The sequence below is a fragment of the Schistocerca nitens genome, chromosome 11, assembly GCF_023898315.1.
Source record: "Schistocerca nitens isolate TAMUIC-IGC-003100 chromosome 11, iqSchNite1.1, whole genome shotgun sequence".
Classification (NCBI taxonomy): domain Eukaryota; kingdom Metazoa; phylum Arthropoda; class Insecta; order Orthoptera; family Acrididae; genus Schistocerca; species Schistocerca nitens.
Window position 1 is genome coordinate 127,361,603 of NC_064624.1, and position 14,781 is coordinate 127,376,383.

Genomic DNA, 14,781 nt, shown 5'->3' on the forward strand with positions numbered 1-14,781 from the left:
GAGGATGTCATTATCAGGAGAAAGAAAACTGGTGTTCTACGGATCAGAGCGTGGAATTTCAGATCCCTTAATCAGGCAGGTAGATTAGAAAATTTAAAAAGGGAAATGGATAGGTTAAAGTTAGATATAGTCGGAATTAGTGAAGTTCGGTGGCGGGAGGAACAAGACTTTTGGTCAGGTGAATACAGGGCTATAAATACAAAATCAAATAGGGGTAATGCAGGAGTAGGTTTAATAATGAATAAAAAAAAATAGGAATGCGGGTAAGCTACTACAAACAGCATAGTGAACGCATTATGTGGCCAAGATAGACACGAAGCCCACGCGTACTACAGTAGTACAAGTTTATATGCCAACTAGCTCTGCAGATGATGAAGAAATTGATGAAATGTATGATGAGATAAAAGAAATTATTCAGGTAGTGAAGGGAGACGAAAATTTAATAGTCATGGGTGACTGGAATTCCAGAGTAGGAAAAGGGAGAGAAGGAAACATAGTAGGTGAATATGGATTGGGGCTAAGAAATGAAAGAGGAAGCCACCTGGTAGAATTTTGCGCAGAGCATAACTTAATCATAGCTAACACCTGGTTTAAGAATCATGAAAGAAGGTTGTATACATGGAAGAACCCTGGAGATACTAAAAGGTATCAGATAGATTATATAATGGTAAGACAGAGATTTAGGAACCAGGTTTTAAATTGTAAGACATTTCCATGGGCAGATGTGGACTCTGACCACAATCTATTGGTTATGAACTGTAGATTAAAACTGAAGATACTGCAAAAAGGTGGGAATTTAAGGAGATGGGACCTGGATAAACTGAAAAAAACCAGAGATTGTACACAGTTTCAGGGAGAGCATAAGGGAACAACTGACAGGAGTGGGGGAAAGAAATACAGTAGAAGAAGAATGGGTAGCTTTGAGGGATGAAATAGTGATGGCAGCAGAGGATAAAATAGGTAAAAAGACGAGGGCTAGTAGAAACCCTTGGGTAACAGAAGAAATATTGAATTTAATTGATGAAAGAAGAAAATCGTCTCAAAAATGATATCGACAGGAAGTGCAAAATGGCTAAGCAGGGATGGCTAGAGAACAAATGTAAGGATGCAGAGGCTTATCTCACTAGGGGTAAGATAGATACTGCCTACAGGAAAATTAAAGAGGCCTTTGGAGAAAGGAGAACCACTTTCATGAATATCAAGAGCTTTGATGGAAACTCAGTTCTAAGCAAAGAAGGGAAAGCAGAAAGGTGGAAGGAATATATAGAGGGTCTATACAAGAGCGATGTACTTGAGGACAATATTATGAAAATGAAAGAGGATGTTGATGAAGATGAAATGGGAGATATGATATTGTGTGAAGAGTTTGACAGAGCATTGAAAGACCTGAGTCGAAACAAGGCCCCCGGAGTAGACAACATTCCATTAGAACTACTGACAGCCTTGGAAGAGAGCCAGTCCTGACAATACTCTACCATCTGGTGAGCAAGATGTATGAGACAGGTGAAATACCCTCAGACTTCAAGAAGAATATAGTAATCCCAATCCCAAAGAAAGCAGGTGCTGACAGATGTGAAAATTAAAGTCACAGTGCACAATACTAATGCGAATTCCTTACAGATGAATGGAAAAACTGGTAGAAGCCGACCTCGGGGAAGATCTGTTTGGATTCCGTAGAAATTATGGAACACGTAAGGCAATACTGACCCTACGACTTATCTTAGAAGAAAGATTAAGGAAAGGCAAACCTACATTTCTAGCATTTGTAGACTTAGAGAAAGCTTTTGACAATGTTGATTGGAATACTCTCTTTCAAATTCTGAAGGAGGCAGGGGTAAAATACAGGGAGCGAAAGGATATTTACAATTTGTACAGAAAGCAGATAGCAGTTATAAGAGTCGAGGGGTATGAAAGGGAAGCAGTGGTTGGGAAGGGAGTGAGACAGAGTTGCAGCCTCTCCCCGATGTTATTCAATCTGTATATTGAGCGAGCAATAAAGGAAACAAAGAAAAGTTCGGAGTAGGTATCAAAATCGATGGAGAAGAAATAAAAATTTTGAGGTTCACCGATGACATTGTAATTCTGTCAGAGACAGCAAAGGACTTGGAAGAGCAGTTGAACGGAATGGACAGTGTCTTGAAAGGAGGGTATAAGATGAACATCAACAAAAGCAAAATGAGGATAATGGAATGTAGTCGAATTAAGTCAAGTGATGTTGAGAGAATTAGATTAGGAAATGAGACACTTAAAGTAGTAAAGGAGTTTTGCTATTTGGGGAGCAAAATAACTGATGATGGTCGAAGTAGAGAGGATATAAAATGTAGACTGACACTGGCAAGGAAAGCGTTTCTGAAGAAGAAAAATTTGTTAACATCGTGTACAGATTTAAATGTCAGGAATTCGTTTCTGAAAGTATTTGTATGGAGTGTAGCCATGTATGGAAGTGAAACGTGGACGATAAATAGTTTGGATAAGAAGAAAATAGAAGCTTTCAAAATGTGGTGCTACAGAAGAATGCTGAAGAGTAGATGGGTAGATCACATAACTAATGAGGAGGTATTGAATAGAATTGGGGAGAAGAGGAGTTTGTGGCACAACTTGACTAGAAGAAGGGATCGATTGGTAGGACATGTTCTGAGGCATCAAGGGATCACAAATTTAGCATTGGAGGGCAGCGTGGAGGGTAAAAATCGTAGAGGGAGACCAAGAGATGAATACACTGAGCAGATTCAGAGGGATGTAGGCTGCAGTAGGTACTGAGAGATGACGAACCTTGCACGGGATAGAGTACCATGGAGAGCTGCATCAAACCAGTCTCAGGACTGAAGACCACAACAACAACAACATTGTCAATCTAGTATGGTTTCTATTACTTTCTAAATTAAAAATACAGGTCTGAGGATGGTCATGTGATATGACCGAAACCGGTCTCCTATGTTCTTGTAGCATACGTGGTGCGATCAAGACTGAATTTTAAAATGAAACATTTTTTAATTTATTATTGTTGTGGTGTAACCACAAGTGCTTGAACGAAGATGTGGAATGGAAGAACAGAGAAGGTGATGAGGAAACGTCGGCCAATGGTGTGCGGAATTGGACCGTGCCGTGCCGAGAGTGACACCTGGAAGAAGTGAATAAAGAAGTGAATATAAGTGCCGCTCCTGCTAGCCTCAACTGCTCAAATCGGTCCAGTCTGCAACACGATTAATGCTATGCAATCAGATTGTTGTGCTCTGTATCAAGTGCTTACTTTGACTTTGTGTATAGCAAGAACTTTACTGTTTTCATGTCACCTCTCGCTAGTGACGCTTGCTGTAATCAAAGTTAAGTACTGTCAATTTGCTTTCTAGAAACAAGACTACTAATGTTATTTGTTTGAATTGTTGTACAGTATTCCAAAAATGCATCATCCTTTAGGCACCCTTTAAGCAACGAGTGGGCAAGGCCCCACAACTGACAACGAGTCTACAAATACACTTACGTGCCGACTGCCACAAACTTTCATTTTTTTTTTTGTTGCTGGCACCTTAATTTTCTCTTGTCTTTGCTTTGCAAGGGTGCACATGCTTTACCAGTTTATTGTCGTTTTTGCTAATCAGTGTTTTCAGGTGAGCATGCACAACATTTCTTTGCCTTTGTCATTATTTTTGTCTATTTGTCACATTTGTGTCTTCCAACATGCCCACTCCATCAGTTCCGCACTCTGCTCAGGCACCGCAGCCACAAGCGTTAGATGCACACAGCTAATGCAGATGTTTCAGTTTCAGACACGGCAGATACCTACTTAATACAGTGCAGCAGCTATTGGCCAACTTTGTGCACCCACCGGAACAAGCTTCGCCTACTACGGCTGCTATACCACCTTTTCAACAGTTTAGTGAACAAGACGAGGAATGGCTTGAGTGGTTGTCTCAATTTGACACCCATGTTATCGCTCACAATGTGCCAGGTATCGTGAAACTTCCTTATCTATTATCAGTGGTAGGAAGTGCAGTGTTCAGATTAACTCAAAAACTCTTAACGCCACTCCGAGTGAACTGTTGTATGACCAAGGAGTAACATCACCATCAAACTATTATGATGAACAAGTGAATGTGGTAGCAACTAGGTATCAAGTCTTTAATTGCAAAAAACGGTCAGAACAAACTTATCGTGAGTGGGTTACAGATTTGCAAGGTATGACAAGAAACTGCAAATTCAAGTGTGCTTGCAGTGCTTTATATTCAGATATTAAGTTGCATGATGCGATTGTGTACAATGTACGTGACGTCAAAATCAGAGAACAAATTTTAAAACAGTCTGATCCATCATTTCAGCAGGTAGTGCAAATACTAGATGAGTATGATTCTGGTGCCTTGAAGGCTCATACAATTGAGCAGCCAGTTATTTCTCAGGTTGAACCCCTTAGTTGTGATCGTCCCATTCTGTACTGGCAGTGTGCGCTAGCCACGCCGAGTAAACAAACTTCCATGCTGCGTACACAGTTCGCTAAACAGGAGGCTATACAGGTGAACAAAAGTAAATCTTGCCCTCGCTGTTATACGTGGCACAAACACCGAGATTGCCCCTCCCGACATTTTCAGTGTTACGCTTGTGGTAGGAAAGGACATGTGCGATCCATTTGTTTGCAACAGAACAAGTGCAAGAATTCACTACACTCACACAACTCTTGTCATATGGTCCACGTCATTAATGCGGTACATTCCATGGCTGCAACTAGCAAGCGTGCAGTTTCTACAGTAATACGTCAGGCAAACAAACATTTTGCTCATTGACTTATTTGTATGAAATGTGTGAAATTTCAATTGGACATGGGTGCCTCTATCACATTGCTAAATCGTCACACGTATGACCTGTTAGGCTCCCCACACCTGTCTAAAACTAGCACACAACTGATGGCTTATAATGGGCAAACCATTCCTGTTCTCGGAACATGTACACTACTGGCCATTAAAATTGCTACACCACGAAGATGACGTGCTACAGATGCTAAATTTAACCTACAGGAAGAAGATGCTGTGACATGCAAAGGATTAGCTTTTCAGAGCATTCACATAAGGTTGGTGCTGGTGGCGACACCTACAACGTACTGACATAAGGAAAGTTTCCAACCGATTTCTCATACACAAACAGCAGTTGACCGGCATTGCCTGGTGAAACGTTGTTGCGATGTCTCGTGTAAGGAGGAGAAATGCATACCATCACGTTTCCGATTTCGATAAAGGTCGGATTGTAGCCTATCAAGATTGCGGTTTATCGTATCCCGACATTGCTGCTCGCATTGGTCGAGATCCGATGATTGTTAGCAGAATATGGAGTCAGTGGGTTCGGGAGGGCAATATGGAACGCCGTGCTGGATCCCAACGGCCTCGTATCACTAGCAGTCGAGATGACAGGCATCTTATCCGCACGGCTGTAACGGATCGTGCAGCCACGTCTCGATCCCTGAGTCAACAGATGGGAACGTTTGCAAGACAACCACCATCTGCAAGAACAGTTCAGTGGCATTTGCAGCAGCACGGACTATCAGCTCGGAGCCCGTGGCTGCGGTTACCCTTCATGCTGCATCACAGACAGGAGCACCTGCGATGGTGCACTCGAAGACGGACCTTGGTGCACGAATGGCAAAACGTCATTTTTTCAGATGAATCCAGGTTCTGTTTACAGCATCATGATGGTCGCACCCATGTTTGTCGACATCGCAGTGAATGCACATTGGAAACGTGTATCCGTCATCACCTTACTGGTGTATCACCCCGCGTAATGTTATGGGGTGCCAATGGTTACACGTCTCGGTCACCTCCTGTTCGCATTGACGGCACTCTGAACAGTGGCCATTACATTTCAGATGTATTACGACCCGTGGCTCTACCCTCATTCAATCCCCGCGAAACCCTACATTTCAGCAGGATAATGCATGACCGCATGTTGCAGGTCGGCCTTTCTGGATACAGAAAATGTTCGACTGCTGCCCTGGCCAGCACATTCTCCAGATCTCTCACCAATTGAAAACGTCTGGTCAATGGTGACCAAGCAAGTCACTACTCTCGATGAACTGTGGTATAGTGTTGAAACTGCATAGGCAGCTGTACCTGTACACGCCATCTGAGCTCTGTTTGACTCAATGCCCAGGAGTATCAAGGCTGTTATTATTGCCAGAGGTGGTTGTTCTGGGTACTGATTTCTCAGGATCTATGCACCCAAATTGCGTGAAAATGTAATCACATGTCAGTTCTAGTATAATATATTTTTCCAATGAATACTCGTTTATCATCTGCATTTCTTCTTGGTGTAGCAATTTTAATGGCCAGTAGTGTACTTTGCCTGCCATGAATCACTCGCATACTCGAAAAGTGACCTACAATCAAGCAAGTGTGAGAACATATTTGATCTTGATTCTTTTGAGTTGTTTGGCTTTAAGATTCAGGACAATGTGTTGTCAGTGTCTGCATTCAATACAAAAGACTGTGTAGCTAGCTTGCTAAAAGAATGCCCAGAACTCTTTTCTGAAGGTTTAGGTAAAGCTAACAATTTTGTTGCACATATTCCGCTGATTTACAATGCTCATCCAAAATTTTGCTGGGCCACAAATGTTCCCAAAGCATTACGGGACAAAATCACAGCTGAACTTGAAGAATTGCAAGATAGCAGAGTTATTGTGCCCATATCAGCTAGTCAATGGGCAAGACCACTGGTTTTGCTCTCCAAACCTTCAGGTCGCATTCGCCTCTGTGTAGACTTTAACCCACAAACTGTAATTGATACTTGTCCATTGCGGTGCCCAGAGCATCTAATGCACAAATTAGGCGCTGGACACCTCTTTTCAAAAATCTATTTGCACGACGTTTATCTTCAAATACCACTCGGAGAAGAATCTCAAAACATGTATGTAGTGAATACTCATTTGGGCTTATTTAAATATTTGCGTATGCCTTTTGGCAGTGCTACTGCATCTGCCATTTTCAACGGTATTTGGAACAGTTGACTGCACAAGTGCCAAACTGTCCAAACTATATGGAAGATATTGTATTAACAGGTCATACACCTGAAAAACATATTGTAAATTTACGTGCTTTGTTTTGTGTGCTATCTGATGCAGGGCTAAAGTGTAGACTGGACAAGAGCGATTTTTTTAAACCTGAGTTGCAGAATATTGGTCATGTATTCAACAGTCAAGGTGTACATCCTCTGCAGTTGTATTTGTTAGCCATACGGGATTTGCCAATTCCTTGCAACATCACAGTCAGTTTTAGGGAAAATGACCTATTAAATTCGGTTCATACCGAATGCTGCACAAATTGCATCTCCAATGCATTGCTTGCATCACAAGAATGTCCCCTTTGTTTGGATGGATGAGTGCCAAGTAGCTTTTCAAAAACTTAAAGATGCATTGCTCACTGATCGATGCTTAGTTCGCTCTGATCATGAGAAACCAGTCGTATTGCAAGTTGACACTTCCCCTTATGGAATCAATACAGTGCTTTTGCACAGAATTGGTGATAAAGACAGACCTACTGCTTTTGCTTCAAAAGTGTTACCCAAAGCTCAGTGCCACTATTCACAAACTGAAAAAGAGGCTTTGGCTATTGTGTATGGTGTCACCAAATTTCACCACTATTTGTGTGGCAGAAAATTCTCCTTAGCAACTGATCACAAGCCTTTGCAGTCCTTGTTTCATCTGACTAAACCGGTTCCTGTATGAAATGCCCAAAAATTACAACGATGGGCTTTGTTGTTGTCTCAATAACAGTACGAGATTGTGTATCGTCCGACGGCTAAACGCAGTACTGCGGACACACTCCCACACCTTCTGATTGGCCCTGACACATACTTTGATGCTCCTGCTGCATCTTGTTGGCACATCGATGCTCAGGATTCTGAATTTCATCAGTCTTTTCCATTGAACTACGAGGGTTGTCAGTAAAATAAGGTTCCCATGGCGCTACAGTCCTGAAAAGCGCTGTTACGGTGGATCCCTCAATTCTGTAGTGTACCTCGCTTCCCCCACTCCAAATCCCCTCCCTAGCGAGCTGTCTGCGGAACTCAGTGTTGCTTGGCAGCCGTACGTGATAGATCTCCTCCTAGCTTCACCTGCCAGGTGTGAGCTGCACTAGGTGATCCGTTTCCTGTCTGCAAAAAACATTGCGCCGGCAGAAATCCATTCCCAGCTATGCAAAACACATGCACAAATTGTGGAGAAAGCTCAAGAACAGACGCACTGATGTCCATGATGAGGAGCGTTCTGGACGGCCATCTGTTTCTGATGAAATAATCGCAAAAGTGGAGGCAGCGGTGCTCTCAGGCCGAAGAGTGACAGTTCGTGAGCTCTACGATAGGACCCCTGATGTCAGAAAAACCTCTACTGACAAGATTTTGATGGAGCATTTAGGGTATGCTAAGGTTTGCGCAAGGTGGGTGCCAAGAATGTTGACTGAAGACCACAAACATCAACGCGTTGAAGTGGCCCAAGGACTTCTTCGAGATCACGGAACTCGTGGCGAGGAATACCTCAACTCCATCGTCACTGAAGACGAGACTTGGGTGCACTACCACGCACCCGAAACCAAAGAACAGTCCAAACAATGGAAGCATTCAGAGTCGCCGAGATCGCAAGAATTTAAACAAATGCAAAGTGTTGGCAAAGTGATGGCAACGGTGGTTTGGGACAGGAATGGGGTATTGTCATGCGAGTTCTTGCCCACCTGTACAACAATCAACGTTGCCAGGTACTGCGAGACACAGCAAAAATTGCGCCATGCAATTCAAAACAAGAGGAGGGGTATGCTGTCCGAGGGGGTGCATTTCCATCAGGATAACGCTCGACCAGACACCACTAAAGCCACCAATGAGCTCATTGCAAAATCTGGATGGGGTATTGCCAAACACCCACCCTACAGCCCGGACTTAGCCCCAAGTGACTACCATCTCTTACCTGACAGGAAGAAACACCTAGGTGCAATGCATTTCGGCGACAGAGAAGAACTAGAAGAAGCGGTTCTGAGGCACCTGCGCTGCTTGGCGGTAGATTTTTTTGACTCGGGCATTCAAAAACTCGTACTCAAATTCAGGCCCTTTGCAGGAGAGCTTCTGTAAAGTTTGGAAGGTAGGAGACGAGATACTGGCAGAAGTAAAACTGTGAGGACGGGGCGTGAGTCGTGCTTGGGTAGCTCAGTTGGTACAGCACTTGCCCGCGAAAGGCAAAGATCCCGAGTTCGAGTCCCGGTCCGGCACACAGTTTTAATCTGCCAGGAAGTTTCATATCAGCGCACACTCCGCTGCAGAGTGAAAATCTCATTCTAGAAGTGTTGCAGTTGCTTCACCTTGGACACTGGGGGATTCTTTGTACGAAATATTTAGCGCATCGACACTGTACTTGGCACGGTACGGACACCCAAATAGAACAGATGACATCACAGTGTCACACATGTGTGGAAAATCAATCTGCTCCACCACAAATATTCTCCGCTTGGCCTAAGTTGCAATTGCCACGGGAACGTGTGCACATAGACTTTGTGGTACCTTTTTGGAACACTCGTCGGTCGATTTTGGTTGACTCAAAGAGCTAGTTTCCTTTTGCTGTGCCAATGAAGTTGACAACAACACATAGCACAATTCAGATCTTGTCTTCGATTTTTTGCCTAGAAGGTTTACCTGAAGTAATAGTGTCAAACATTCTGTGAGCGCAATGGCATACAGCATCTCACTACTGCACCACTCCATCCACAGTCAAACGGCGAAGCGAAACATTTTGTCAGGGCATTTAAGCAGCAGATGGCCAAACTTTGCTCCACACACACCAGGAATCGAGCCTCGCAACTGTTTCTCGCCTCGTATCACTCATACCCACGAAATGGACCGTCGCCGGCGGAACTGCTTCACAGCTGATGCCATCGCACACTGCTCCACACTCCTCAGCATCTGGCACCAGAGAAAAGCCGCAAGTATCACTTCACGCCACATGATGAATACTTTTACAGGGTTTTAAAGTGCGCGTCATTTATGACGGTGGCCGAGTTAAGGTTCGTTCTGCGCATCTGATGTCACAAAACACAGTCAGCCCAAACTCTTTTAAGTCCAAACTGAAGAGTTTCCTCATGGCTCACTCCTTCTATTCTGTCGAGGAGCTCCTGGAAGAGCTAAAAAATTAAGCAAATTCCAGTGTTACATTGTTGATTGTCTTCATTTAAACTTAAGACTTGTCACCTGAATATGTTTTTTTTTTTTCTATATTTCATTTTATCTGTTTCTAATATCGTGTTATAATTTCATGTATTGACTCGTTCCATGACCATGGAGATTTCTCCTTAATTTGGTCCCACGGAACAATAAATAAATAAATAATAAATAAATAAAATAAATAAAAAAACAGAGAACGACGTCGCCAGAGCTTGACTGCAGTGCAGAGCACGGACGAGTGTCTTCAGTTTTAGAAACGTTCAGTCATAAATAAAGTAACTGAATGAAACAGTGTCTTGATAGCAGACTTTCTTTTACAGAAAGTTTGGAAAAAGCATTCTTTATACCAATTGCTTCATATTCTATTAATTAATTAAACCAAACAAGCAATAAGCCTCCTAATTCAGGTGATAGTAAGGAAAAGTGTTTGTACCATTCTCACTAACCGCTTTTTCGCAATAAAGAACAGCGGTAATTGTTTATTTCCTATTGTACTTCGACGAAACGTGAGTAATTCATAATCATACCAACAGTGTTTGTCGGTATTTTGCGTGATATTTTAAAGTCCTCCAGGAGATATATTGAACAACGAGCTGCGTTAGCGTAATGGTTAAAGCGTATGGCTGCTAAGGCCGGTATTACACTAACAAATTTCTTTGTCAAAGATTTGATCAAAGATGTGATCAAAATATATTTGACAAAGATCTTTGACGTAGCTCTACAAGGGGTATTACACTGTCATCAAATTTTTCGTCAAAGTTCAAGATGGCTGACAACAGCTTGTTATTAACCACAGCAGTTGCACGTACCGCATTTGCATTGTGTGCACAAGTGGAAAAGAAGGGGGGAAAAAAGGAACCATACATACGAGGTTGACAGTCTTAAATTCTTGGGATTACAACTTGATGTTGGGAGGAGCACACCACAGAACTGCAGAAACGCCCTAACAAATCTGTATTTGTAATTCGAGTGTTAGCAGACATAGGCAACATAAAAATGAAAAAGCTTGCATACTTTGCCTCCTTTCATTCCATAATGTCATATGGTATAATATTTTGGGGTAACTCTTCAAGTTAAACAAAAGTTTTCAGAGTCCAAAAGCGTGTAATACGAGGGCGGTTCAGAAAGTAACCTCCGATTGGTCACAGTGCGGGTTGTGGGGGGAGTAGCGACGCCATCTGTGCGTTCACGCACTCAACAGGTCAGTCGGCATCAAGCCGTGGTCGAGTGAACGTCGTACCTGCGCTAGTTTAGTTTTTGTGGCAGTTTGAAATGTGTGCTGCAATAGAAAACCCCGCCAAATGTGAAGTGCGTGCTGTCATAAGGTTTTTTACAGCCAAAGGATATTCTGCAGCAGCTATTCATCGTGAGCTTTGTGCCGTGTACGGACCGAGAGTTATGAGTGAAGGAGTTGTCCGTGAATGGGTACGTTTATTTAAAAGTGGACGAGAAAACGTTCGTGATGAAGAGAGGAGTGGTAGACCATCATTGGTGACTGACGAACTCGTTCAGACAGTTGATGCAAAAGTTCGTGAAAATCGACGTTTCTCAATGTCGGAGTTGTCTACTGGTTTTCCACAGATTTCTAAGACTCTCTTGTACGAGATAGTGACAGCAAGATTGGGTTACCGTAAGTTCTGTGCACGATGGGTGCCCAAAATTCTTACCGACCACCACAAAACTCAAAGAATGGCCTCTGCAGTAGACTTTCTGTCATGTTATGAGGACGAAGGAGAACCATTGTTAAACAGAATCGTGACCGGTGACGAAACCTGGATTAAGTACGTGAACCCTGAGACAAAAGAACAATCAAAGATGTGGGCACATTCAAATTCGCCTACCAAACCAAGAAAAGCCTCGCAAGATTTTTCTGCCAGAAAACTGATGGCAACGGTGTTTTGGGATGCCAAAGGGGTGTTGTTGGTTGAATTCATGGAACGTGGTACGACCATTAATCGAGACTTGTACTGTGAAACAATAAAAAAGTTACGACGGGCTATACAGAACAAACGCCGTGGTATGCTGACTTCCAGTATCGTTTTTTTGCACGATAACGCCCGTCCTCACTCTGCTCGCAGAACAACGGCCCTTCTCGAGTCCTTCAAGTGGGACGTTATCAACCATCCACCTTAGAGCCCAGACCTGGCGCCAAGTGATTATCACCTCTTCATGCATTTGAAGAAATGGCTCGGGTCACAGCGGTTTGATGACAACGAAGAGCTCAAAGATGCGGTCACAGGCTGGCTCCAGGCACAAGCGGGTGATTTTTATGGAGAAGGAATTTCAAAGCTTGTGAAGAGATACGATAAGTGCCTCAATCGCTATGGAGACTATGTAGAAAAATAGTGCAAAGATGTAGTTGTAAGATGTATATATTAAAATATTTTTATTTAACTTGGTGTATTTTTTTAAATCAACCGGAGGTTACTTTCTGAACGTCCCTCGTATGTATTATTTGTGAAGTAAATTCACGGACATCCTGCAGAAACCTCTTCAAAGAACTGGGTATACTAACTACTGCCTCTCAGTATATTTAGTCCTTAATGAAATTTGTCCTAAATAATATATCTCTTTTTCCAACAAACAGCTCAGTTCATACATACAATACCAGGAACAAAAACGATCTGCACAAGGACTTAAAAGCACTTACTTTAGTTCAAAAAGGGATCCACTACTCAGGAACACTCATCTTCAATAATTTGCCAGCAAACATAAAAAATTTAGTTACAAATAAAGATCAGTTTAAAATGAGCGTGAAAGACTTACTAGTGGCCAACTCCTTCTACTCAATTGACGAAATTTTTAATAGAAACAAATGGTGTATTGTATTTATTCATTCCCAACTTAATGTCCACACACTACGTTCGTAGTAGCCCTGCCCATTAAAACTCATTACTCGCAGTGGACAATCTTACTGAATCCCGTTAGAGTTTGGGCAATACATGTACATCTACACAGAAGAAGGAGGTTAATGGCCAGTTTGCCTTAACTATATGCAGATGGTATCTGTTCTTTTGGACATGTGTGAAAGAACAGATACCATCTTCATATCACAGTCAATAGGTTCCTTGTCAGTCTTACAAACACTCACATTCTTTCTTTCTTGGAGCCTTTGCCCATGTTACGTGGGGTCAGCCACGTTACTGTTAGTTGCAGAGGGTGGCCAGATGCCTTTCCTGCTGCCACCCCGAACCCTCCAGGACAAAATTAGTGTACCCCAGCTGTATGCTACCAGTGTAAGCCATGGAATAATGCGAATGTTTTCAAATGCCTTCAAGTAGTGGAACCGAGGAGGAATGTGGGGACCAGCCCGGTATTCACCTAGTGGGATGTGGAAAACCACCTAAAAACCGCATCCAGGCTGGCGGGCATACCAGCCCTTCACAGGTAATCTGACAGGTGGCTTCTATCCGGGGCTGGCGCACCTACCCGAATCCGGGAAGCAGAGCACTCTCGGCTACCCTGGCAGGTTAATGCTCACATTATGCAACACCAAAGAAATTAAAGGGGCTTACGGGTACCATACTTAAAGATCAATGGGCACAAACTGGATGAGGCTCCATGTGTGAAGTACCTGGTTATCCAGACGGATAACTCGGGTGGCACCAGCATGTGCATAAGCTAACCAAGGAGTTCAGCTCTGCTTGCTTTGCCCTCAAAAATCTCTCTCACGGCGTCGAGGTGCAAACAGATTTGTTAGTTTGGTGTTTATTTTTTCATTTCTTCCCCTCGAACATCAGCTTTCTGGATGGTTTGACAAAGCCCTCAAAGAATTCAATATATGTGTCAATCTTTCCATCTCGGAGTAGCACTTGCACGCTACGTCCTCAGTTATTTGTTGGATATATTCCAATCTGTGTTTTCCCCTACAGTTTCTCTTCTAACTTCAAACACAATAAAAGACACAGTTATGAGAAACAGACAACTGTTTATTAGGTCACGGCTTGTCAGCATAAATATAAATAGATTGTACAGTTTAGTGAAATGTACAAGATTGCTGCCTGGAGCCCGTGCACAGTAATATAAAGAGCTTTTGCCCACCAGGGGCCGCTGGGTTTTGGTTCATCTACATCTACATCTACATTCATACTCCGCAAGCCACCCAACGGTGTGTGGCGGAGGGCACTTTACGTGCCACTGTCATTACCTCCCTTTCCTGTTCCAGTCACGTATGGTTCGCGGGAAGAACGACTGCCGGAAAGCCTCCGTGTGCACTCGAATCTCTCTAATTTTGCATTCATGATCTCCTCGGGAACTATAACTAGGGGGAAGCAATATATTCAATATCTCATCCAGAAACGCACCCTCTTGAAACCTGGAGAGCAAGCTACACCGCGATGCAGACCACCTCTCTGCCACTTGAGTTTGCTAAACATCTCCGTAACGCTATCACGCTTACCAAATAACCCTGTGACGAAACGCGCTGCTCTTCTTTGGATCTTCTCTATCTCCTCCGTCAACCCGATCTGGTACGGATCCCACACTGATGAGCGATACTCAAGTATAGGTCGAACGAGCGTTTTGTAAGCCACCTCCTTTGTTGATGGACTACATTTTCTAAGCACTCTCCCAATGAATCTCAACCCGGTACCCGCCTTACCAACA

General features: G+C 43.1%; 1 protein-coding gene across 1 annotated transcript in view; it reads right to left on the reverse strand.

The window, feature by feature from the left end:
• Positions 1 to 14,264, reverse strand: part of LOC126212704 (serine hydroxymethyltransferase, mitochondrial-like) — a 194,761-nt gene extending 180,497 nt beyond the window's left edge. The window contains exon 1 of the mRNA XM_049940118.1: positions 14,178 to 14,264. Within this exon, the coding sequence (XP_049796075.1) occupies positions 14,178 to 14,264 (87 nt within the window). The remainder of the gene's footprint in view (positions 1 to 14,177) is intronic.
• Positions 14,265 to 14,781: the final 517 nt, after the last annotated feature.